Raw genomic sequence first — 25894 nt, 5'->3', positions numbered from 1 at the left:
TGCGTTAGAGTCAGCTAACATATATCTCTGCAAGCAACTAGTGCTTCAAAGGAGCCTCATGAGGGAAAGGGAGCCAGGCAGCTTACCAAAAAAGGAGCCAAAAGAACATTGAATGAGCATTAAAGATGCTCTGGTCAAATGGGAGCTGAAGCAATATCCTTTGTTATAGTTTGACTTCAATACAGCACCTACCATATTTTTCCATGTATAACATGCCTCCGTGTATAAGACAACCCCTATTTTTTGGGACTCCAAATTTAGGAAATGGGGGGGGAGTTTGCCCAGAGTTGTTAAGCTTTTTTTGGGGGGGGGTTGCCCAGAGTTATTGAGTTATTTTTGGGGAGGATTGCCCAGAGTTGCTGAGTTTTTATGGGGGATGGGTTTGCTAACAATCTCACACCCGCATGACCGCTGATGCCAATCGCCCACCCACTTGCTGCCAGCAGGCCTTGCCGCAGCCACTAATCACTCACCCAATCGCCGATTACAATCTCCTGCTCACGGCTGCCACCAATCGCATGTCCCCCCTCTGCACTATCCGTGTAAAAGATGACCCCCAATTTTTAACAATATTGTTGTTAAAAATCCCATCTTATACACGGATAAATATGGTATATTGTAGCAAGGATAAATTGTTCAATTGTAGCCTGACACATTTCAATGACAGTTCATAAAATTGGATACACTCCATTTCTAGATGGAATTACTGTACTACTTTTTTTGTATTCTCCCCTTTCCAGCCAAGCACCATTATAGTGCCTGTTCCTTTAGTTCTGAACACCTTGATGGATGAATGGATGGATGAATGAATGAATCTTTATTTGCGTCAGCCATCAGCCATAGCAATAAAACAACAATACAATATACAAAGAATAGAAATAAAAAGTCAATTATAGGCTTATTTTGCAGATGGTAGGCTCCAGCAGGACCTGGCATTTTGTTCTTAAGCCTATAAGCCTATCCTGTGTATGTTTTTACCAATAAGTAGGGCAGAGAGTATGCAGAGATGAATTGCATTTCCCAGCAGTTTTTACAAGCTCTCCTCCCACATACACCCTATTAATCATAATTATGAATACTTTACTACTAATAAAGACATTTGAAACTATATCAACTGGTGCTTTAGTAGAGTCTTTCAAATATTTTGGCACTGTTAGGGCTGGGCGATACCTGGTTTTCAACATTGTGATATATCACCAGCTAAATATCACGATATAATGATATATTACAGTGTCTGCAATAAGGGGGAAGAAAGAAATAAGGTGAGGAGGGAGAAGCAGCTGAGATGCATGGCCCAGCCCTACAGCTGACCCCCATGCCACTCTGACTCATGCCGGGGGGGGGGCTTCCTTGAACTTCTCAGCTGAGTCGCAGAAGCCTCCTTGCCCCCCAGCTGAGCATGCCCTCATGCCGTTCTGGCCCATGCGAGGCGGAAGGGTGGGTTTCCTTAAGCTTCAGCATCAGCTAGCTTCACAAAACAATGGTTTCTGTCAGTGGCTTGCACACAAAGAAGGGAGGAAGGGAGGAAAGAGCACTTGCTCACTCAACTCAGGGAGACACAGAAGCACTGGCTGGCTTCCAGAAGTTCGTTTGACTTCCGAAACGTTCGGAAACCAAGGCGCGGCTTCTGATTGGCTGCAGGAAGTTCCTTCAGCCAATCGGAACTCACGGAACCCGTGTCAGACATTTGGATTCCAAAGAACGTTCACAAACTGGAACACTCACTTCCAGGTTTGCGGCGTTCAGGAGCCAAAACGTTTGACTTGTAAGGTGTTCAACTTCCGAGGTACGACTGTATCATGATTTTTGCATAGCACATGCACACACACAAGTGCAGCACCTCTGCACACACACACACATACATACATACATACATACATACACCAGTGGCTCCTATGGCACTTTTTCTTTTCCTAGTGGTACTATCACAACTGTCTCTCCTTATCCTTGAAAGCCTGTTTATGTTCTTGAGTAATTTACATTCCCTCCGCCATAGAAAAAGCATAGCTGTCGTTTTTGTATTTCATCCAAACTAAAAATGGTGGGTTGTGGTTTTTTTAACCTTTCTCGCTGTTTTCTGCTGTATAGATTGAAATCATAGGTATTCATTTCTAGCTACCTAGCCTGATAGAGTTGGAAACACCATTCACCTCCTAATTGCTGCAAGGACCTGACACATTAACAGTGGAAGTGGTGATATCGCTGTGTAAGCTAATAGAATCGTGTTACTGTAGGAAGGCATGAATTTGACACCGTGTACTAATTTCCACTGCTGTCAATAGCAGTACATTGTCCTTGGGGCCAGAGTTAAATGAAATGTCCCTGTTCCTCTCAAATACGTTTTTTTAATGGACAGTTTCTGGCTGATGGAAGTTTGTTGTTGCATTAACTAATCAGCGAGAATATTTATTTCAAAAATTTTCCCCAGTCCGTTTCTGTGACAAACCCTGTCTTAAGTTCCACAGCAAACCTATAACATTGTAAAAAGTGTTATTACCGTATTTTTCCCTCTATTACACGCAGATTTTTTCTCCTAAAAAGTAAGGGAAAATGTCTGTGCGTGTTATTGAGCGAATGTGTGGTCCCTGGAGCTGACAAGCGCGACTGAAGGCATAAATCAGGCAAATATCAAATTGTCCGGAGAAGGGAGGAAAGGAGGAAGTTGCTGCTTTCCTGCATTCTGCCTCAGGGTCTTACTGCCCACCCGCTTCTGTTTCCTTACTGTGTTTGCTCAAACGGAACAAAGAGCAGAGAAAACCCCTCCCCTCCAGGCAATTCCTTTCCGTGCGTCTGGGACTCGAAGGCAACATGCAGGTGGGGGGGGGGGGGGAGAGAGAGAGAGCTGGCTGGCTTGTGGGGGGGGGGGACTTTTGCCTTCCTTTCCTCCCTCCGGTAAAACCCCTCTCCTGCATTCTTAGCCAGCTGCTTCTCTGCACACCCCTCTCCTTGTCGCTTCTATGTTTTTCCTTCCCTCCCTACTTAAAACGTGGTTCCAATCACGGATCCACATGGATCCTCAGGATCTTTGCATTGAGTCACCCCAAACTCACCGTCAAATCACATGTCTGTGGCCGCAGCATGAAGCACAAAAATGATACATCCACTGTTTCATTCAGAATTTTTTTTTCTTGTTTTCCTCCTCTAAAAACTATGTGCGTGTTATGGTCAGGTGCGTGTTATCGAGCGAAAAATACGGTATATTTTACAACAAGGATGGAGGATTTGTGGTCTGCCAGATGTTGCTGGACCACAACTTCCATCATCTGACTATGTTAGCTGGAGTTGATGGGAGCTGGGAGTCCAAGAAGCATCTTGTGGGCCACCCCTGCTCCAAATGAAGGCCCCAGCCACGAATTGTTGTTGTTGTTCTTATTTTATTTATATGCTACCCATCTGACTGGGTTGCCCCAGTTACTCTGAGTGGCTCCCAACAAAAAATAGTAAAAACATGATACATCACTAGGTGTTGCCATCATCACAATGGACCACTTTGCTCTATAGGCAGCTACAGATTGCCTCTTAGACAAGAACATCCAGGAGGAGTTCTTTCCTATCCAGAAGCTTAGGCTCAAGCTCCTACACCTGCCTCTTGTAATATTAGCACTTCTGCCAGTAACTTAAAATATCAGGCAACTTGCTAAGCTCAAATGACTCAAATACTCTGGCTTAACTGGCCTGCAGAGTGTTCTTTGCAGAGTATCTTTGATGAATGTTACTGGTGGGACAAGCCCCTTTCCCATTCAAGAAGCTTTATTTCGCCGTTGTTGGTTTGTCCAGATGTAAAAATGATATCCAATACAGACCATTTGTACTAAACAGTTACATTTAGAAAGCAGTTTCCCAAAGCTGAACAAAAAGGTGCTCGGTTAGGAATAGCATGCATTTTTTAGGAAGAAATTGGGGGGGGGGGAGAGACTTTCACTTCATTCCACAAAGAGGTGAAGTTCAAAGTAGAGAATTGGAATTCATTAATGATTCAGAATGGTTGGTTTCCAATTCCATCCCTTTAGTCACAAGGCAAATCATGGTCGATATTTCTCTGTCAAGGTCATCACTATTGTGCCCCCCTCCCCAATTCATATGCACATTGTCACCTTTTCTTTTCTTTTCTTTCCTTTCCCAAAAGACCTCCCGCCCCCGCTGTATCCTGTCAGACATTTAGGAAGCCTTATCTAGCCATTCTTCCTTCATGAGGAAAAAGGCAGCGTTGGGAAACGCTGTCATTTGAGGCCAGGAAAACAGTCCTAAACTGGATGAGACATGACTTCTTCTCATCCTGTCTTATTTTGCAGATGATAGGCTCCAGCAGGACCTGGCATTTTGTTCTTATGCCTATAAAAAAGAAAACAAGTGAGGAAGAGAGAGTAGAATAATAATAATATAATAATAATTTATTATACCCTGCCCATCTTTCTGGGTTTCCCCAGCCACTCTGGGTGGCTCCCAATAGAATATTAAAAACATGATAAATACACCAAACATTAAAAACTTCCCTAAACAGGGACAATCCTTACCTGCCTTCTCTCCTGCCAGACTTCCATGGAGGGAATTCATCATCCTTGGTTTAGCCTTGACCAGATGAAATTGCGTATGAAAAAAATAATGTCACTTCAGACCAACCTTTACCTGTAACAGACCATGCACATATATTATCTCCAGCAGCAGCTTGCATCTCTCTCCCATCAAGGCTCTGTAACTGCCAGAAAAAGTCACTGCCAGTATGGCCTTCTGGTGGCCCTTCGCTGTTCTTAAGAAAAAGCAGGGGAGCGTGAGTTGTTTTAGATTTTTAAATGAGCCAATCAGTTTCTGATCAAGTACAAGTTTCATACAGAGACTCTTGATACTTTCCTTCCTGGATTGTGGGACCACCTAGCCACAGTCATTCTTAGCAAAGCGTGTCCTCACTGTGCTGGGCCCGGGGGTAGCCCAAGCCACGTGGTCCACGTCCAGTCCCGAATCCAAGGGTTCTGTGAGGAGTCAGTCCGACATGGCCAAGGCAGGACACGAGGCAGGAATCCAGGCAAGGTCTGGCACAGGATCTCAGGCAGGTTCTGGCAAACAGCAATGTTGCTCCCGCAACCTGGGGCGGGGTCCAACAGCCTTTTATCTGTGTCGGGGTAACAGCTGTTCCTGATCCCCCGGTGACTCATCTCCCTGTCTCGCCCAAAGGCGAACACTCCTCCTGCGAGTACTCAGGTCTCTCCTTCTCTCAGACCTAAGCCTCTGCAGCTCAGGAGATGTTGGTGGGTTACTAGACCCAGAGGCCGCCTCAGCCTCTCCTGACGCAACTGGTAGTGGAGCAGCTGTAAGCGATTGCCCAGCTGAAGGCAATGAAGTAATCCCCACATCTGGAGCCAGGGCAGGCTCAGGCCCCTGACTCGGCCCAGCTGGTGCTTGTTGCAGGGGAACCTGTGCAGACTGGGGCTCTTCAGAATCAGACCCCAGACTTGGTTCAGACACCGCCTGAGGCAAAAGATCTGGTGCAGACTGAGATTCCTCTGGCTCCGAGTCCGAGCCCAAGTCCCAGGCCATCACACTCACATCCCAATCCAGAACAGACACTGCAGATTATGTTGTTTCAGGTATAAGGATCAGTAGCAGCAATTCTATGCTTTGCCCTTCAGTCACTCTTGAACTTTGAGGCTCTTCACCAAGATCTTGGAAGGTCCAGCAGCTTTTTCTGATGGAGAAGGGGATCTACAAATATCCACTCCTCAACTACCTGCTTGCTTGTTTCTTTCTTCGTTCCTAGGTCCTGTTTCTTAAACATTTGGAAATAACAAGCTCTGCCCTGTAGAGGCATAGTTTTGTCATCCACAAGGATGACAAAATCAGTCACTCCTTTTGTTATTGGTTCTCATTGTGTCCATAGAATGAGTCTTTCTGTATCCCAGCAGCATGAACTTGGTGAGTGTACTTGTGACGCTCCTCTAACATGATGTTGTGACATGTCTTCAGTCTTTGTCCAAGCTTCTGGAAATGAATATTTCATACTTCAACTTGGGCAAGATTCTACTTCAAATTCAGATTATTGAGACTGAACCAATATATGCCTGCTTCCAAAATAAGTGTAGTGCCTCTCTGGTGAATAAATACTCTCCCTGGGGAGGCTTGCCTGGCACCTTCATTATATATATTTAGGCATCATGCAAAAACATTCCTTTTCCCCCAGGCCTTTGGCTAATTTAACAATCTATGGCCTTTTAAACTTGGGGGGGGGGATATTGTTTTTGTTTATTACCATGGTATGTAGGTAACAAACAAAAAAGAAGGAAAAGAGCATAAGTTCCATGGATTAATAGTGATCCATCTGGCACTAATATACTTTGCACACCTCATCAGGGGCCACTGTGTCCTAGTCAACATGGCTGCAAATGTGCAGTGGTGGCCAAAATGCATGTGGTTTTTGGAACTTGTGAGCCTAATTCATGCACCTCAAATCTCTGCTTTAACACAATCTGGGCTGTACTGACTTGGAGAATAAGTGGGCTACCTCTAAGCTCATAGTTATTCTACAGAAGTGATCTACACCCTCTTTGCATCTATGTCCTTTTGGCTAAAAAGTATGTGGCACCACCTGGATGTTTTTGTAGCTAGATGCCAGTGGTATGGTAAAAATAACTCAATCTAGGCTTAGGTTGTGGTAAGTGCTTTTTTCAGGGGGTAGTCAAGGGTACACAGTACCTGCACCTCTTTTTTGTTGTTAAAAAGTGTGGCACTTACTGTAACAACTTCATGGTGAGTTCCGGCACCCATTTTTCTTGGGGTGGAAAGCACTGATTGTGGTGGATTTGGTTTCCTCCAAAATAGCCTTTAGTCAGGGTTGCAACAAAGAACTCTACAGAAGCAGATATCAGCGCTTGCCAGTACCCTGGAAAACTTATTGTCATCTTGCATAGTTTGTCAGCTTATTTTTTGAGCCCCCCCTCCAGTTCACAGGGTACCCAACCTCTTAAAGCCTTTGGACCCACTACATTCAAGCTACTGATTTTGAAGACTGACTGGTGGTGGTCACCTCAGTATCAGAGTTTGGGATTCTGCCTTTAGGGAAAGAACTGTGCCGTTACCTGCTGGGAAATGTAATCTTTAGGCCCATTAAATATTTTATTCTTAAGATTGACCTGGCCTTTTATGCAGGGTGGAAGATTTGTTCTTCTTTTCTTCTGCCAACTGCCTGCTACTCCTTGGGGGAAATTCTTGATGTATACAGAGCTCTCATGTGTTATGTAAACAGGATGAAGCTGATTTGACAACACAGACCCTATTCTTACTTTGGAAGAAGTTATCTTTGGCAGGACAGTATCTATGACCTTCCTGGTGCACTGGCTTCAGGAAAGTATAGATCTGCCCTCTACTTCTTGCAATTTGCAGCTGTTTGAAGGCATGCTTGCTTATTCCACAGGGAGTGCTGCAACCTTGGCTTCTTGGGCCACTTTTGAGATCTTCACCGAGTATTATCCTTTGCCATGATAAGAAGCAGGATCAAGGGGCTGTCCACCGGGGACATACTACTTTTTAATGTCCTAGCACTAACTGCATCCTTCCCTTGAGGGAAAAGAGAGAAAACTAGGATTTGTCTGCAAATTAGTGTTTTTCTCAAGTAAACATTGTGATGCTCTGATCTGATGGAACATAGAAAGTTGTCTTATGCCAAGTCAGACCACTGGTCCACTTAGCTTGGAGTCATCTACAATGTCACAAAGATAAAGAAAGATGAACTAGAAAGAGGGAGACCAGAGGTTTAGAAAACAAGAGCGCTAAAGTTGGGAATGCAAGATAGTTGGAGGCAGCTTAACCACACCCAAAGCTGTGGGCTGCAAATGTACTAGTTGAAAAATCTGAAAGTGATGACCCTTTGGCCAGTTAAACCCTGACTTGCTAACCTAAACCCTGACTCGCATTCCCTTGACCTAATAATGGGGCATTGCTTTAGTGGGAGAATGGGATATTTCCACCTCTGATATCAGTTGCCATACATGATTCTTATTAAATACTAGTACAGTTGCATCTTTCTAGTCCACCTCTTTTTAACTTACTGGCTCCTGTTAGAATGATTATCACAAAATGAATGCATGTAACTGAATTTTGATTCGCACTTGTTTTAGGGGGGGTGATTGGGAATGGAACCAGTGGAGAGAGGGGAATCCTTGTCCCTTCTTCCACCTTCCACTTTCTCTTTGCAGATGGCTATAGATTGTCTCACTCCATGAGATTATAAATTGAAGGAGGATAAGGCTGTGTTCTCCTTTCACTGTCAGAGACAGTAAGCCTCTGAACGTCAGTTGCTCAGATCCTGCTTTCAGGCTTCACTGAGAAGTTGCACAGGAAGGGGAAATAGAAATAACTTGGAGTTTGACTTTAAGGATGATCAGTACCTTGGCTATTTAAATCGTGTAGATATTGCCTTCATGCTACGAGCTTGCAAATTACATTTATTTTGCAGGTGTAAACCAGTTGAATAATTCAGATGCCTTCTAGTAGAAACAGACAAATAAGTGTGAATTGTTTATATGGAAGTAAGAAAGTATACAGTATGTGAGATGTCCAAAAACAAAAGAGGAATAGACATGTCTGTGTAAATAGGTATCTTAATTTAACATTTGTTTTAGAAACTAGGGCACTAGATAGGGTGAATTTTTCATGACAGGCTTCCAAATCTGAGAAGAATATAGGAGGCATTTGAAGATGTATCAGATATTTAGACAAGGTAAAAATATAAGCAGTGGAAAGGGAAAGGAACCTATCTATGGTGATTAAATATGTTACATAATATTGGCATTAGAAATATTTTGGAACTGACTGCTAGCATTTGGCTTTATCATATATCAAGGGCACAAGTAATCAAAAGCTGTTAAATATAGCAGATCCAAATTTGTAGTGGCTCATAAGACTACATCAGTCAGGAACCATATGCTGTTCAATTTTATTAATCCCTGTGACATTATACTTACAGTTCAAGCAGGTTTCATGTATGTAATACTGATTTAATGTTGTTCATAAAAAGCCACTAATAGAAAAATCAATTTCTATTGCCTTCTCTCCCTGTGTTTCGTGGGATACACTAAATGAATGGCCATGGGAACACAATGTATTTCTGAATAGCCATTGGAAAGCATTAAATCAAAGGTGGTTGCTTGCTCATCCAGAGGTTTTTAAGGGCTGCCCTGCTGTACCCAACATCTACCCTCATATGCATAAAAATTGAGTTGTCAAATGGTCATAAGAATGCATTAGGACAGCTTAGCTCTGTTGAATCAGCTACAGGCATTGTTGCCTTCTATGTCAATGAAGTGTGTTACCAAATGGTCATAGGAATCTGTTGAGATGGGGCACTGAACTATGACCTGTATGAATCACCAGGAGCCCAACTATCTGTCAGAAATACATTTAGGCTATCCCACCCTGTGCCCTGCAGAGGAATACAGTGGTACCTCGGGTTAAGTACTTAATTCGTTCCGGAGGTCCGTTCTTAACCTGAAACTGTTCTTAACCTGAAGCACCACTTTAGCTAATGGGGCCTCCTGCTGCCACTGCACCACCGGAGCACGATTTCTGTACTCACCCTGAAGTAAAGTTCTTAACCCAATGTACTATTTCTGGGTTAGCGGAGTCAGTAACCTGAAGTGTATGTAACCTGAAGCGTATGTAACCTGAGGTACCACTGTATACAGTACTTCTAGGATTTTGCCTAACAATATTCCAGTGTCTTCTTAGCCAATCAGAAAGTGCATAGGTTGTAGCTTTCCAGAACCTAGAGTCTAAGAGTATGTTTGTGACTGCACAGCTGAAGAATTAATATAACTTTAATTAGCATGGCAGTGGGATAGCCTTGAAAACCTGTGATAGTGAGATAACATAGGTGCATCTGCTATTAGTGAGAGAGAAAACTACATTCTCATGAGCTGATTTACCCAGAAAGCTGAGCAAAAGGAGCCATCTTTTTAGAAAAGGCCTAAACATAAAAACCAGTTTTCTTGACAGGCCCCTCTCTACTCCCCACCAGCCATACTTCCACTACAGCAGCATACAGAAAAGGGCCTCTTGGGTAGATCTTTGGCAGCAAACAGGCTGGTAAGGGAGAAGGTGGTAATTTAGGTACAGTGGTGCCTCGCAAGACAAAATTAATCCGTTCCGCGAGTCTCTTCGTCTTGCGGTTTTTTCGTCTTGCGAAGCACGGCTATTAGCAGCTTAGCGGCTATTAACGGCTATTAACGGCTTAGCGGCTTAGCAACTATTAACGGCTTAGCGGCTTTAAGAAAAAGGAAACAAACTCGCAAGAACTCGCAAGATGTTTTGTCTTGCGAAGCAAGCCCATAGGGAAATTCGTCTTGCGGAACGACTCAAAAAACGGAAAACCCTTTCGTCTAGCGAGTTTTTCGCCTTGTGAGGCATTCATCTTGCAGGGCACCACTGTACATAGTCTCGTAATAAAGCCTGCTTTTCATAAACGACCATGGGAATGCCCTGGCACACGTTGTCAGTCCTGAGACATTTCTTGTAGGCTTTAATGCCTGCCATGTCAATCAGCCCAATTTTGAATGGCCATCCCATCCAGCATTTTGGATTCTCCTCAATTGCTTCCTCTGACCCAAACCTGTCACAGCCATCCTCATTTGCATAAAAATCAACAGAGTTTCTAGATGGCCACAGTAATGCATTGCAATGGGCTGGGATTCCACTTCTTGCCTTGTCGGCCTCCAAATAATGCTATACAAAAGTCTTGTCAACCTGAATGGCTATTAAAATGCAGAGGGTTGGCTGGAGAAGGTAATGCTTGTTCGGTGCTATATAAATGCATTGCTCGTGGTTAGGAATAGGTGAATCTATCAATTTCAGTTTCTCATTTTTCCAATTTTAAGTTCAGTTCTCCACATTTCTACAGCAGTTTGCAACTTTTGTTTTAAAAATCCTCATAAAAATTCATCAGCACATTTGTGTGAATTTCTCCTAACATGCATGTATTTGCATGCAATTTTGTCTAATACACACACATTTGACAAAAAATTCCGTTAATATAATGCATTTTGAATGTTATTTTCTTCATTATTTACATTTTTATGGACACTTTACCTCAGTTTATGCATTTTTGTATGCATTACTTGATGGAGAACTGCACTGTGAAACTCAGAGAAGTGTGGTTTTGAATGAATTTTGTATTTTGGTTTACATGTTTTTTCAGAAAGTTTAAATTAGGTTGATTCACCTTCAGATGAGAACTGAATTGAATTTCTCCCCATCTCTCCCCACAGTGCGCATTAACTAACCACTAGTTTGCATCGGGAGTTAACAGTTGCTGCTGAAGTTCCCATTGCAAAATATTATGTGGCCAGCCTGTCTCTAGTTTCATTCTTCATTTATGTAGGATGGTACACACTGCAGCTCTGTGATAGTGGCATGATTAATACAGAGTTTACATACACAGAAACACATTTTGTTGCACTAAATTGAAATTAAGATTTGGCCAATAAGAAGCTGCCATATCCCAAGTCAGACCATCTACCTCAGTAATGTTTACACTCAACTGACATCATCACACCTGGGTTACAAGTTTTCCCAGCCTACCTGGAGATGCCAGGAACTGAATCTGCAACCTTCTGCATACGAACTGTTCCCCAACTGACATCTATGAGCTATCAGCTCACATGTTACATTGACCCTAATCATGCAGATATACAGACTGTGCCCACATGTACAAAAACATGCCCTTACTTGCTGCCTGAATGCCATGATAGATGCCATGTCATTTAAGGTTAAGAGAAATGGAATCACTGGACTCAAAGCTGTTGTATAAAGTAGGGCAGGTTTCAATCTGTTCTGAGCAAAGTCTTGGTTTCCCCTGATCTGATTCCAAGTTTAGTCACAATTATGCATCCCACCCAGTCTCCTCAGCTGTTTATAGATAAGAATACGTGCTCACAGAGTACTTTTCCTGTCCATGCATACCCACCCAGTCAGTTCCTACTCCTCCCTCCATAACAAAAGAAAAAACTACACAGTCTTTTACTACTTCTGCACAAACTAGTTTAACTTTAGCACACTGCCTTTAATTTCAGAAGGAACTGGTACTGGTTTCCTGTACTATCTTCCTCTTGATGAGTAGCTGGAAGTTATTCCATTTACCCAGCTGCACCCCCCCCCCTTGCAGAAAGCAGTTAAGACAAGAGGGATGTTCCAGCCATGAATTTTTGCCCTGACTTACTGACCTACTTCTGAGCCCTCTGGAGTAGAAGCTGACAAATGCTGGATCTAAATAGAAATTCTAAAACATTCATTTAGAATGAAACACACAAACTCACTCCCCATCTAAACAGGACTGAAACAGGACTGAAATTGATGCGTGCAAACATAGACCTGGATCCAAAGAACTGCATGATCAGTTCTGTGTGCCAGAGGGATCTTTGAATTTCTGCTTCTCAAAGAGCAGCTCTCTTTTGAAGCAGAGAGCAGTTTAAAAAGTGGTTTCTGATTTGGTGTGGGGCTAAAAAGTCATTGTGGGTACGCCCTAAGCCCTTTTGTGCACCTGAAATGGTTTTTTGGATCCAGGCCACAATTAGCAACAAGGCAATCAGGGTGGTTGGGGGGGGGGGGAACTAGACAGGTTATTTGCATTTTTATGGCATGCACATACAAACACTTACATTTTTTAAAAAAATCAGTCAGTTAATTCAGAATTACAACTATCTGCTAAAATTTAGTAATCTCAGCCCTGTCTTTTCCTGCCCTTCTATCAGGTCTAAACTAGATGTGACATTAACTGCATCAATGCAATTAAACTGCAAGTTTCTTGTTATGTAAATATCGGCCAAGGGGAAGCCTTGGCAGCTTTGGAAATTGAGTGGGGAAGGGAAATATAGCTATTTATTTCCCTGCCACAGCCTCTACAAAAGCCACCTGCTAAAACTCTTTGCCTCATCTCAAATGACCCTGAGCTTGCTTAGTCTTACCCTCAGTTGCTTTTTTACATAACAAAAAGCATGTAGGTTAATTGCATCTTGTCTAGCTTTATGTGTGCTTCCCACCTCGTTCCTGCCGGAGAGGTGGCTGTTCATGACATAGACGAATATGCAGAGATCTCCTTCAGTTTCTTTGTAGTAAATAAACACCCTCTGGAGGGAGGTTCTTATGAATAAATAGTTTAGGTGCAGACTGTTAAACTGGAGTGAGTGGTGCTGGTGTGAGCAATGGACTGTGTTAAATGACCTTAAGTTATGTTGAGCTTGATCAACACCCTTTTCTGTTGCATTAATGCCAGTGCATCTCGTTGCAGTTGAATTTAAACAAGTTGGTCTGGTAGACCACATGTGGCTGTCATTGCAAGACTGCGATAATGAAGGTGAGACCATTAGTTGTATAGACTCATAGCTCATGGACCAGAGATAAAGACTAAAATCCATTTTTCTTATTAAAAATGGATATACTATGAAATGATTCTATCATAGTAGTAGTCTTAGCGCAAAACATTTTTACCATTATTGTGTTGTGTGGTCCCATATATTTCATTGGTCATTTTAGTTTCACATCCATCCATCCTAAGAGACATAGCAATTGGAGGATAAGGAGGAATACTACCTGTCTCCAATTTGTGAAATGAAGAAGTTCAGTAGAACATATTGTTATATCTGGTGACTCCAGCCCAGAGTTTTATGGACGCTCTGATATGTGCCACAGCACTGGCACAGATTTCCCATAGCACTTAAAATTAAATAACAAAGCTCCAGGGATGTGTATGTTAAGTTGCCTTCTCCCTTTAAGCCTCTGAAGAAATATTCTCTAATCATACCTTCGTTTGCCCTAAAGTTTGAAGATTTCTTAGGACTCTTTGAGTCTCATTCCAAAGACCCATTGAACCATTCACAAAACTGCTTCAGTACTTTGCAGATTGACTGGTGACATCAACATGTATTTATATTTCCATTCTAGTTATAGGTCACTTACTATGCACAGTTTACAATCTGATAAATCCTAATACATAATCAAAATGCATAGATGTACAATAAGCACATAGCTTATAAGCCCCTTACGTCAGGGCTATAGTTCAGTAGTAGATAATCTGATGTGCATGCAAAAGGTCTCAGATTCTATAGTCATAAGGTCTCAGCATCTACAGTGACCGTAGAGCCACTGTCAGTCAGCATAGACATTACTGAACTAGATGGACCGCTGGTCTGATTCAGTATAAGTTCTTATGTTCCTACATGAGGACTGACTCATGAGACCATTTCAGTATGTGAAAGCTGTGAGGGAAAGCAGCTCTCCTCCTTTCCTTTCTGGGTATGGAAATTTTCTTGGAATCTTTTTAATGCGATTAAAAAGAGGGAAAGGGTCATAAATGAGAGGTGGCAGAATATATATACTTTGCATTCAAAAACCTCAGCTTTAATCTCTAATGTCTCCAGTTAGGAAGTTTGTGGGTTCCAAATGATGGGAAAGACATTGGCACGAGACCCTGGAGAACTTTTGCCTCATAGAGTAAACAATGCTGGGCTGGATGGGCAAATACTTATTTAACATATTTTTAGACTGCCTTTTAGGGCCATACTCTCAGAAAGCAGCTTCCATCATGCATAAAAGACAATTCAAATAGTGTTTCCTGGTATTATGTCAGCTTTCTATGTTTCTACTGGCAGACTGGACTGGTTTGTTGTTGTTTTTTTTAAAAAAGCCAACAAACTTAGTTATATGAGGAGTTCTGAGCTGAAATCTAGTCATGCTGGTGACAGAAATGCAAATGTCACTAAATAAGTGCCCTGGTTTAATAATAATAATAATAATAATAATAATAATAATAATATATTTGTATCCTGCCCTCCCTGGCCAAAGCCGGGCTCAGAGCGGCTAACAACAGGTAAAAATAGCACAGTGTACATAAAATTGCACAGTCAATTAATTAAAATACATTCTAAAATCAATTCAGAATCAAATTAATGGCCACTGTTGGGTTAGAGTTCTGTGAAGATTATAGAAGGAGAGGGGGGAGGGTCAGACTGTGCCTTGGCCAAAGGCCTGGTGGAACAGCTCCGTCTTGCATACCCTGCAGAAAGATGTCGAGTTCCACAGGGCCCTAGTCTCTAATATTTAGCTTTCTAGTGGTATTCCTGGTAGACCTTGTAGTGAGTCACCCATAGCCTACTGTCCAACTCTCTAATTAATTTTATGTTAATTAATTTGGTAATATTTAATTACCATTCCATTCTTGTCGAACACGTGGGCTTAATTTCCAGAAAAGTCTTCTTAAGTTTAACTTGGAGCTAGTTAAACTTGGAAATATACCAAGGGTTTGTTTTGTTTTTCAATTCCTTAAGCATATACAGCCCCAGATCCAGCAGAGTTAAGCATGCTTAATTCCATTGAAACCATGGCTAGTTCTGTGTAGGATCTAGGTGTCTGTTGGAGACAGCATCCACACCAGTAGTAGCATTATATCCTGTTCATTTTCCATCTCTTATCACATCAGTGGTGGCTTTAGCTGAATTCATTCCCCTGTACCTTTCCATGGTAATTGTCTAAAATGACACTGTGTCCATTTCTTTACAAAATGCATGGTGCAGGTTCGTATTCATTTATTATCACCTTCCAAACACAATTTCAATGTACAAAATACCATTAAAACAGCTTTAAAAAGTGTTAAAAACAGCACAGAAAATAACAGTTTATGAATTTAAAAGCAGTGCAAAGTAGGCACTCAGGCAGAGCCGAGACCTTTCCATCCAGCTGGGAAAGTCTGTCGGAACAAAAACATCTTCAAATGTTTCCAGAAAGTGCAGAGGGTGGGTTCTTGTTTTATCTCGACAGGAATGTTGTCCTACAAAACAGGTTCTTGTAGAATCGATGTAGTAGGTGCAGGGGTTTACATATAATGAGAATAAACTTCTAGTACACTAGTAATAGCAAAAATACCATTTTATAAAACACACTAAAGTTTTCTGACAACTTCAGTACAATATAATTTGAATTGAATTTAATTCAGTCTTGCTATTCTTAGCAAGAGCTGCCACTGTAATCAGATCTCATATAGATCTGTACTCCCCATCTTTTTCAGTATTGGTAGAGCATGGTTTTATGATGCAGCTCATTGCAATTATTTGCAACGTGAGTGAGATGTAAATTCATAGCACAAAACCTGCCAGCGTATCATTTTGAAAGGAAGTTTACTTGAAAGCTGTAGTCTTTTTAATGCCCTTCATTCTCACTAATCAATAAAAAAGCAAGGAACTATATCTTCAACACAAGCAGAATCGTAGAAAGAAGTGCTTATTAGACATTGCACAGGGCAATGTGAGAGTAATGACCCTGCGTTTGAGAAATGCATCGTAAATCCTAGATTAAAATGCTGAATACAATTTATATTTCTCTTTCTGTCTCATGCCAGGAAGATGTATATGCTGTTCAAGGTTTCAGTAGGAGAGAACACCGTCAAGTAGCCTAAAATAGCCCATTACAGGCAAGGCCACTGCAAAAGAGTTTAAGGAAATCAGCAATCATTGCCAGCAGGGCATGAGGCTATTAACCCTGCCCATATTTTTGCTGTCAGAAATGCTGAGTCTGTGGGTCATATCTTAACGTCCTACCCCACTAATTCATTTTAGACTGAGATCAGTGTTAACACTTTTTCAAAAATTAAAGTGTGTACAATTCCATTTCTCTCACACATACACACACACTTTTATTTTATGAACTTTTGGATAGATTATTTAAGCTATTAAACATATGAATGAAGACTATCAATAGCAATCCCATTAATTATTCCAATTTGTCTCCTTAAATTATAAACTTTGTTTCTGTAGACGCTGAGAATATATGGCTTGGCAGTTAATAAGGAACGTGACTTTTATTAGTTGTACAAGAAACTGCATTTTAAAAAACAACACATGTGTCTCTTACATACTTATTTCTGTGTTGAGGACTGTGGACAAAAATGTTAACAATAATGACGCATTAGTCTGATATTGTGGTGTTATGGTAGGTTGTGTCTATAGCTCTACAATGGTTGTGTGTCTGGGGCAGTTCAAGAAAGACTAATAATGGGACGCAAGACTTTTGTGTTCTGCTCATTTCACCCACTGACAGGATATGTGACCTTGTTTGAAGATTCACTTAACCTTCCTGTGCATTGATTAATTAATGTGCGAATGGAGTGTAATCATTAGAAATTGTCTAAAGTTACACAGTAAGGGCTCCACACTAGATTACTACCTGTTATTTGGGCCTGAGCATTTGTTTCAGCTACCATGTAAGAAAACCAGCCAGAATCACATGCAGATAGGTTTAATGTTTATGGTTGGGTGCTTCATTTATATTAGGGCAAGATTTATTTTGTTTCTTACATGCATAGTCAAAACTGGGAAATTCAATCAATGTGGTGAGATCCTGTACAAATGTACATGTGGATGGTTATATGGCAGGTAAAAGGATTCATAACTAAATGTATGGTTTCCTTTGCCATTAGAGAAAGTGGAGTGGACTGTCAGTATTCTACAAATTATACCTATAAACCAGAAGCTCTAAAGCATATTACTGATTGTCGTGCTCACAGCTGAACATTCTGCATAGGAAGTGGGGAATAGTAATGTATGTGGAGAGCCCACATCATAGAAGATAAACAGAAGTGTTTGTGTTGCTAATCATGCCTCTCCTATAGCATACACCATACAATGATGTTTCTTTAACGTTTTGAACAGGTCTCACTTCTAATGTTACTCACCTTTCTGTCCTCATCTCTAGTATATTGTCAGCACACGGAGGCATAATCCATCACACATAGCTATGTGGATGTGTGTGCTGCTCTCATACTCAGCGTTCTCCTCTCTTTTTCCCCTTCTGGCCAGAATCTGGCCCTTTCCACTTCCCATTTCCACTTCACCCCACAAGCCAGTTAAAAAAATAAAATGGCAAGAATATAGCAGTTGTCTTCAGTGTTCAACACAGCTGCTGGTAGCTGTGATTACAAAAACCATACAGGTTGTGGGTACGATTAAGAAAACAGCGTGTGCCACAATTTGAGAAACACTATCATAAGTTCAAAATACCGTATTTTTCGCTCTATAAGACGCACCAGACCACAAGACGCACCTAGTTTTTGGAGCAGAAAAGCAAGAAAAAAAATATTCTGAATTTCAGAAGCCAGAACAGCAAGAGGGATCGCTATGCAGTGAAAGCAGCAATCCCTCTTGCTGTTCTGGCTTCTGGGATAGCTGTGCAGCCTGCATTCGCTCCATAAGACGCACACACATTTCCCCTTACTTTTTAGGAGGGAAAAAGTGAGTCTTATAGAGCGAAAAATACGGTAACCTTTTTTTGCAAATGTAGAGAGGTTACCCTTCCTAAAAGGCAGTCATCTGAGAGAGAGATTTGAGCTCCCCCCCCTCTCTCTCACACACACAGATAGCTAAAGGAAGCTTAAAAGGCAGACTTCATAGAATTCTGAGACATTTATATATTAGCTGTAGCTATAATTTCATATGAAATTTCAGATTAAGAGGCTTTTTCTGAATGTTTTATCTACTGCATGGCATTATGATGATGATACACAGCATTATTCTTTTTGCATAGGAAACAGTTTCCAGAAATCCAGGCGGGAACATTCCCTGGCTTTCTGATAAAATAAATAAATAAAAACAAGGCGGCAACATTAGCAAGCATTGCGAAGTAGCAACTGAACAGGATAAATTATTTCATTTCACTTTCTTCTTGGAATCAGAACTGAACAAATTTGATAAGATTTCCTTTTTAGGTAACATTGCAGCATCCTCCTTCCTTCTTCTTTTTTTTATATTGCTTCCCTTTAACACTCAGCTATTCTTCATTTCTCTCCTAATAAATCATTCTTCATTTAAATGGGTCACAGATACAAGTCTTGTTACGGATTATGTCTGTATCTTGTTTAAAATAGCTGAGATTGCATAGGGTATCAAATAACACCAATATGCTTGAGACATAGGAGGAAATATAGTGGGAGACAGAAACGGAGTTCAATTTTAGTCAGATTTTAAAGCCAGAAGAATTTTCAGACTCTGTGTCTCCAATTTGAATCACAGAGGCGTGGTGATCATTTTAGGCCATTTAGCCCAACTCAGGGCATGAAATCCAGAACTGTCCAGGCTCAGCTTGAAGACCTCTGGACAGCGAGAGCCCGCCACCTTTGTAGATCATTGTTTCCATTGTCAAACGGATCTTACCATTCTGCGTCTCCTAATGTCAACTCAAAATCTACCCTTCCTGTAACGACTTAAGTCCATTAGTTCTATGTGATATGCACATCATACATTTAAAGCATGTTGCTTCCGCTAAAAAATCCTGAGATTTTTAAGTTTAACCCTTGCAGAGCTATGTTTTCCAGGACCCTAAGCAAACTACAGTTCCCAGGGACGCGGGTGGCGCTGTGGGTTAAACCACAGAGCCTAGGGCTTGCCGATCAGAAGGTTGGCGGTTCAAATCCCCGCAACGGAGTGAGCTCCCGTTGCTCGGTCCCTGCTCCTGCCAACCTAGCAGTTTGAAAGCACGCCCAAAAGTGCAAGTAGATAAATAGGTACCGCGGGAAGGTAAACGGCGTTTCCATGCGCTGCTCTGGTTCGCCAGAAGCAGCTTAGTCCTGCTGGCCACATGACCCGGAAGCTGTACGCCGGCTCCCTCCGCCAATAAAGCGAGATGAGCGCCGCAACCCCAGAGTCGGCCACGACTGGACCTAATGGTCAGGGGTCCCTTTACGCATTTACCTTTATGCGTTGAAAATGTACTTTGAATGGCATGTGTTTTAAATGATGTGTAAAGACTCAGGGTTCTGTAATTGAGAAGAGGAGGGGCGGATTGGCAATAACTCCAGAGTCTATGAAAATAATCCTTTATCTCTTAAAAGTAAACAACAACAAACTATTCACATAACCAGTCAATGACCCATTATACAAACAAATGCACACTGCACAAAACAAAGCATTCCAGAAGGACACAACTCAAACCACTGTAGGTTCCTTGGCAATAGAGGATTTATTAACAAACAATGTCAGCTAACTGTTGCTATTTAAGTCTGGCACAAGTCCATCTGGCACAGGTCTTTCAGTCTGTCAGAATTCACTTCTTTCTTTCTGTTCACTTTGATTTCTTCCATTTCTTCCTCTGGTTGTGTTCTTCAGCTTCTCTCAGATCTCATGTTATTCCTGTCTTGATTTACTTGAGGCCTCACTTCCCATTTGACAATTCTCACCATTTTGTGCTCCTCCCCTTTGTACATCTCGTCTTGTAGAGCCCTTAGGAGCAGGCATGGCACTAACCTTGCCCTCTGGAGTAGCAAAGAACAAGTGTGTGACAGCTCTTTAGATATTTGAAGAGTTCTACCATGCCCCGCTCAGTCTTCTCTTCTCCAGGCTAAACATATTTAGTCCCATCTCCCTTTCCTAATAGCACTTGTTTTAATACCCCCGACCATTTTTGTCACTCTCCTCCAAACCCATTCCAATTAAGGACGCACTCATTCTTCGCCTGCCCCTCACATGATGGGGAAAACATGAGGTACCAGGCCAAGTTCAGAGCCCTGCAGCAACCCTCCTCCCAGTTTGATAAGGAACTATTGATGAGAACTCTTGATAATCACCTGTGAATCCACATGGCTGTATTCTCATATAACCTGCATTTAACCAGTTTGCTAATCAAAATGTAGTGTGTGTGTGTGTGAGAGAGAGAGAGAGAGAGAGAGTGAGTGACAGATGCTTTTTTGAAATCAACATAAGATTACTTCAATGCATGGAGCTATCTCTGAAGACAAATTGGAAACTTCAGCTGGAGCAGAATTTGGCGGCCAGGTTGCTCACTGGGGCAAGACGGTTTGAGCATATTACACCAATCCTAGTCCAACTGCACTTGCTGCCAATTAGTCTCCAGGCCCAATTCTAAGTGCTGGTTTTGACCTATAAAGCTGAAAAGGCTCACAGCCATAATACCTCGAAGACCACCTCTCCTGATATGAACCAACCCAGGCCCTGCGATTCAGGCCCTTCTTAATGTAGCCCCTCAACAAAAGGCCTGGAGGGCAGCAAAAGGAAGTGAGGCCTTTTCTGCAGTGGCTCCCTGCTTGTGGAATGCTTTCCCTAGGGAGGCATATCTTGAGGTGCCCGGGGATGATGTTTCTCTATGACCAGGCCTTGGCTGATTAAACATTCTTTGGCCTTTTAAATGTGTTTGTGGGAGGAGGGTTAGTGATTTGCTTTTGTTTTATTATGTATTCTGTGTTCTCGTTTGGCATTTTTAAGTTGTGAACCACCATGTGATCTTTGAATGAAGGGCAGTGTACAAATTTAATAAACAATAAAACAATAATAATTGTGGCCGCAGCATCCCCCAAAATCTGCTAAACTGGTAATCATGCAGTGCTAGAAAGTAAAATTGACCCCCTGGGAAAGGTGAGAGCTCTCAGCTTCACCCTGCTTGTGTATAACAGCCACTTTGATGGGACAAATATAAGATCAGTATGGTAGTTGGTGTCAGTTGTGCTCCGAAGCACACACAGGTTGTGCTTTCTTGTGTCCTGCTTTAAGCAGTGTCTTGGATTTTCCAAGTGGTGCTTAGCTGCAATCCTGAAGTACAAATCCTTCTGCTAAAAAAAATCACAGTTCATGATTGCCCCACTACTCCAACTCCATTTCAAAATGCTGTGTGCATACCTCCTCTATTAGATATTGGAATGGTGTGCTGGAAGTTGCAGCATGTCTCTGTGTTGTCCCTGGCAAGATGTTAGTAGCTTACTAGGGAGGTAAGAGGACCACTTAAAAATAAATCACAGTGAAGTGTTAATCACATCAGTGAATGTGGTATTCCTCAGAAGTAGTTGTCATTACAGCAAATATTACCTTATGAAATTAATCTTCTTAATGTCCTAAAGCCTTTCCTTCAAAACAGCTTATGAGAACGCCCCGTTACAGAATCCTGGCAGTTCTAAATTGATTACACTTGCTCTGAGATTATAATTTTGTGTGTGGTTTCGCCAAATCCCTTTTACTCTCTCTATTTTTGTTGGCTTTTCATTCCACGTTGTAGTGATTGTTTCAGCAAAAAGGAATTTAGGCAAACCTTCTTGGAAACATGAAATAGCTCCTAATAAGCTAGTTTGTTTTTGCACATGTGTCATTACCTACAGTGAAGCAGCAAATAGTACTGTTGCCTCAGGTGTTAAATTAGCAATCAAGTGGAATGCAAATGAAGTAATTGCTGTTTACACCCTTCAAAGCCCTACAGCCTGTATTGATAAACTTTGGAGCAGTTAGAAGTTCCAAAAGTCTCCTTTACAATTGAAGCACATTGGAGAATGTTTCACAGGTTAAGCACTCATCCATTATTATTATTATTTTTGTGTGTGGCCTGCCTTCTTTTCTGGGTGGCTCTCTGATCCATTTGATCTTCCCCCACTTTGGGGTTGTGGGGTGGAAATCACACAAACCAGATCTCCTCAAGATTGGATGCTAATGTGGAAGGCCCAAGTTATGCAGCAGTGCGGTTGGGAAGGGACTTGCACTGGTCTTCTACTATGTTGTTGTCAGTGCTATTTTTCTAGAAAAAGAGGTGCTGGAACTCACCATGACTGCTTCCCTGGTTCTCTTATGATGGCAATGGCGCCCACCTGAGAGGTGCCAGAACTGAGTTCCTGTGAGTTCCCCCTGAAACGAAGCCCTGGTTATTGTGGTGGTGCCTTGACCTGAACATTTGAGCCAGACACAGTTGTATGTGGTTCTGAATCGTGGCATCCATGTCCGTAACCAAGGATCATTTTTGTGCTGCTCATATTACATTGCTTTCTATTTTGAATATTTTATTTGTTCACACAATGCATATATAACCATACACTAAATAGTAAATGCCTTTTAAAGGGAAAAAGAAGAGAAATCCATGCATGCAAGTCATGTCAAAATATATTTTTTCTTAAGCGTCAAGCACACTCCCCCCCCTTATGTCATGTGTTTTGTTAAATGCATTCCATATTTATTTGATTCTTTAAAAAATATTTATGTTGATTCATTGTGTTAATTTTGTTTGACTGTTATAAGCATGATTTCTCATATGTTTATTTTGTTTCTTTTAGGTTCTGTTTTGTTTCATAAGATCCCACTGGATGGGTAAATGAAATAAGGAAAAAAGAGAGGGGGCGTGTTGAATCTATGTACTTCTCACTAGGCAGTGGACATGTTGTTGTGCTGTCAATGCTACACTCCTTGGACCTCTCTTGTAGAGATGAGTTATGTTTGGAGGACTCTGGAAGTATGCACTGTTTTGGCAACTTCATTTCAAAATCAGCCCCAGGCAGCTATAAAGAAAGCACAAAAATAAACTGTTGTATTCCGTAGCAACGTTCCTGCTCACAAAGTGGCATTTTAGCAAAGTTCCACAGTATTATTTCAATTCGATTGTTTGCCTGAACTTAGCTGGAAAGAGAATTAATTTTATAGATAATATTTATTAAAGGTGAACTGCAAATACTTTGTGTACTAAAAAAGTTTAAATGTTTTATGTCCTCATTTTACAGATTCTTATATTCCAGCCTTTGAATTATAACATTCATACCATTCACTTAAAACCTGAGCACTTGCATGTTTGCAGGACTTCGATCAAACATTCTAAAACCAATAAAAAGTAGTTCTGCAAAGCTTTCTCAGTGTAAGTAGTCTTTAGCATGGGCTGGTGTCTCTGGAGAGAAAATAAGCTGTAAAAATTGCCTCTTAACATGCTGCAGTTAAGGCATTGTTTAGCAGTGTGCCATCTCATGTTCAAAGATCACTCTTTGCTATTCTCAAGAAATCGGTTAGTCAGGAAACGTTATATGACTCTCCACCACTGCTACCATTAAATAAAATATACTAAATTGCTGTATGTGCAGTTCAAGTACTTGCATGGTCTTTTAGGTCTCAAACCCAAAGCAGTACTATTGCCATTACTCTCATACAGCATTACCACCCTTAAACACTTAGGTTGCCCATATACCACATTTGTTGCTCTATAAGACTCACTTTTTCCCTCCTAAAAAGTAAGGGGAAATGTGTGTGCGTCTTATGGAGTGTGCGTCTTATGGAGTGAATGCAGGCTGCGCAGCTATCCCAGAAGCCAGAACAGCAAGAGGGATCGCTGCTTTCTCTTATGGTCTGGTGCGTCTTATAGAGCGAAAAATACGGGGGGTGTGTGTGTGTGTGTATCCTATTTCCCTTTTTTGAACAAAGGTAGGTGGCAGACATATGCCTAGGTGCTGTGGTGGCATCTGAGGCAGAAGGAACCCTTTTCAGATAGCTCTGAAAAGTGCCACATCTCTCACTATATCACAGCCTTCTCTGCTAAATATAAAAAGCATGGTGGGTTCTGTGCAGTTGCCCAAGAGGTTTCATTCTCAAAGGAAAACTGTTCTGTGCAGCAAAGGAGCACAGAATAAGTGTCTAACATCTTGTTGCCTAGCCCTGCCAGTCCTTTGTCATCTCCAATATAATTCACTTATGCACCTCTGGGAATGACACTGATTCTTTCTCCTGATTGGTATGAACTTATATTTGGTGTTAATGGACTGAAAACCATTAAACAAAAGGTGGTCAACAAAACAAATGCTCTATTTAGCTTATTCTGGCCTCATCCCAGCTGCAAAGTTTCATGTGTGTAAAAAACATCAATAGACGGATATCTTAAATACCAAACTGAGAATTGCCAAACTTCAAAATATTTTCAATTTTCCATTCTTTAAAGAAGCTTCCAGACGCACTTCTTGTCACATTATAGGTTTAGGATCTTTATCAGTATTTCTATAAAACATTCTTGTAGTATTTTGCAGTTCAACTTTAAGGTACACAGGTACGACAGATTATTTTGGATTCTATGTAATCAAGGCATTTATTTTGATAAAACAGAATTGATTTGTGCACCACCAATTTATATATGCACACAGGCAATATAGGATAATCTGGGTATTTTTGTATTCCACATTAGCCACCCAATGCACTGTTCATGCTATAGTTACTCACAATGTGTTATGGATTACAGCACATGGCTATTTGCTGTTTGTGTTTTGGCAGTAGCCATGCTTAAATAATGAAATAGGCCATGCTTTGCTTGCCGATTTCCTTTCCAATATGGGAGCAGATAAAGCTTACTGAAGCCAAATTTTGAAGTTGGAACTTGCAGTATGCTTATTTCATTTGGATTACTAATGACCCTGCCTGTCACTCTAGATATTTTAATCTGTCCAAATAGTGTTGAGTTTACAAAGATCATGGTTAATTATACAATTACTGACCCCTTAAACCACAGTGAAAATCACCCCAAGAAATCTGCCAGGGCCATTAAAATAGTTAAAGGCGTAGCTTTCATTGCTAAAGTGGTGTTAATAGTATCTTGCTAGGTGGTAAAAAGGGTTTGTAGAATGCTGAAAGTCTGTTTTACACATTGATAAAACCTGAACGGGTAGGATAGTATATTTTTATTTCCAGTAGTTGTGCCTAGCTAACTGTCATGCTGGCTAATTGCAGCATACATTAAAAATCAGTCCTTGGCTCTTTCTGGGGGTGGAGGTGTTAAGAACCAGAATCTGAAACTACTATCATGTTCAGAAACTATTCACTTAGGTTGAGCAGCTTCAGGTCTGTAATAAAACTGTATCCTTTCTTGCTGAATTCTATTGGGAGTTCTGCTATTGGCATGCATGGCTAGAACATGGTACCTTGTGTAGAGTGTATATATTTGATCAAGCCCTGAATACCCACTTAATCACAGACACGTTAGTGTTCCATAACATAAAATTCACAAGGAATGTCACCATTTAAAAGGGGTAGCTGCCCACCTTTAAATTTTCTAGAAATTAATTTGTACGTGATGCTTACATTTTATCATGTTATAATTTGGGTTTCCTCGTGCAATATAGGTAACTACTGTCCAACTATAT

At 41.3% G+C, this 25894-nt stretch overlaps 1 protein-coding gene across 8 annotated transcripts in view; it reads left to right on the top strand.

Annotated features, from left to right (window-relative positions):
- Positions 1–25894, top strand: part of NTRK2 (neurotrophic receptor tyrosine kinase 2) — a 180176-nt gene that overhangs the window by 73933 nt on the left and 80349 nt on the right. For 6 of the 8 annotated variants that reach the window (XM_053408872.1, XM_053408870.1, XM_053408871.1 and 3 more), the window contains one exon: positions 13268–13333. The exons of the other annotated variants lie outside the window; for them this stretch is intronic. In XM_053408872.1, the coding sequence (XP_053264847.1) occupies positions 13268–13333 (66 nt within the window). The remainder of the gene's footprint in view (positions 1–13267; positions 13334–25894) is intronic. 8 annotated transcript variants of the gene reach the window in all.

This window comes from Podarcis raffonei, chromosome 11 (assembly GCF_027172205.1).
Source record: "Podarcis raffonei isolate rPodRaf1 chromosome 11, rPodRaf1.pri, whole genome shotgun sequence".
Classification (NCBI taxonomy): Eukaryota; Metazoa; Chordata; class Lepidosauria; order Squamata; family Lacertidae; genus Podarcis; species Podarcis raffonei.
This window is presented reverse-complemented; position numbering and strand designations above follow the sequence as displayed.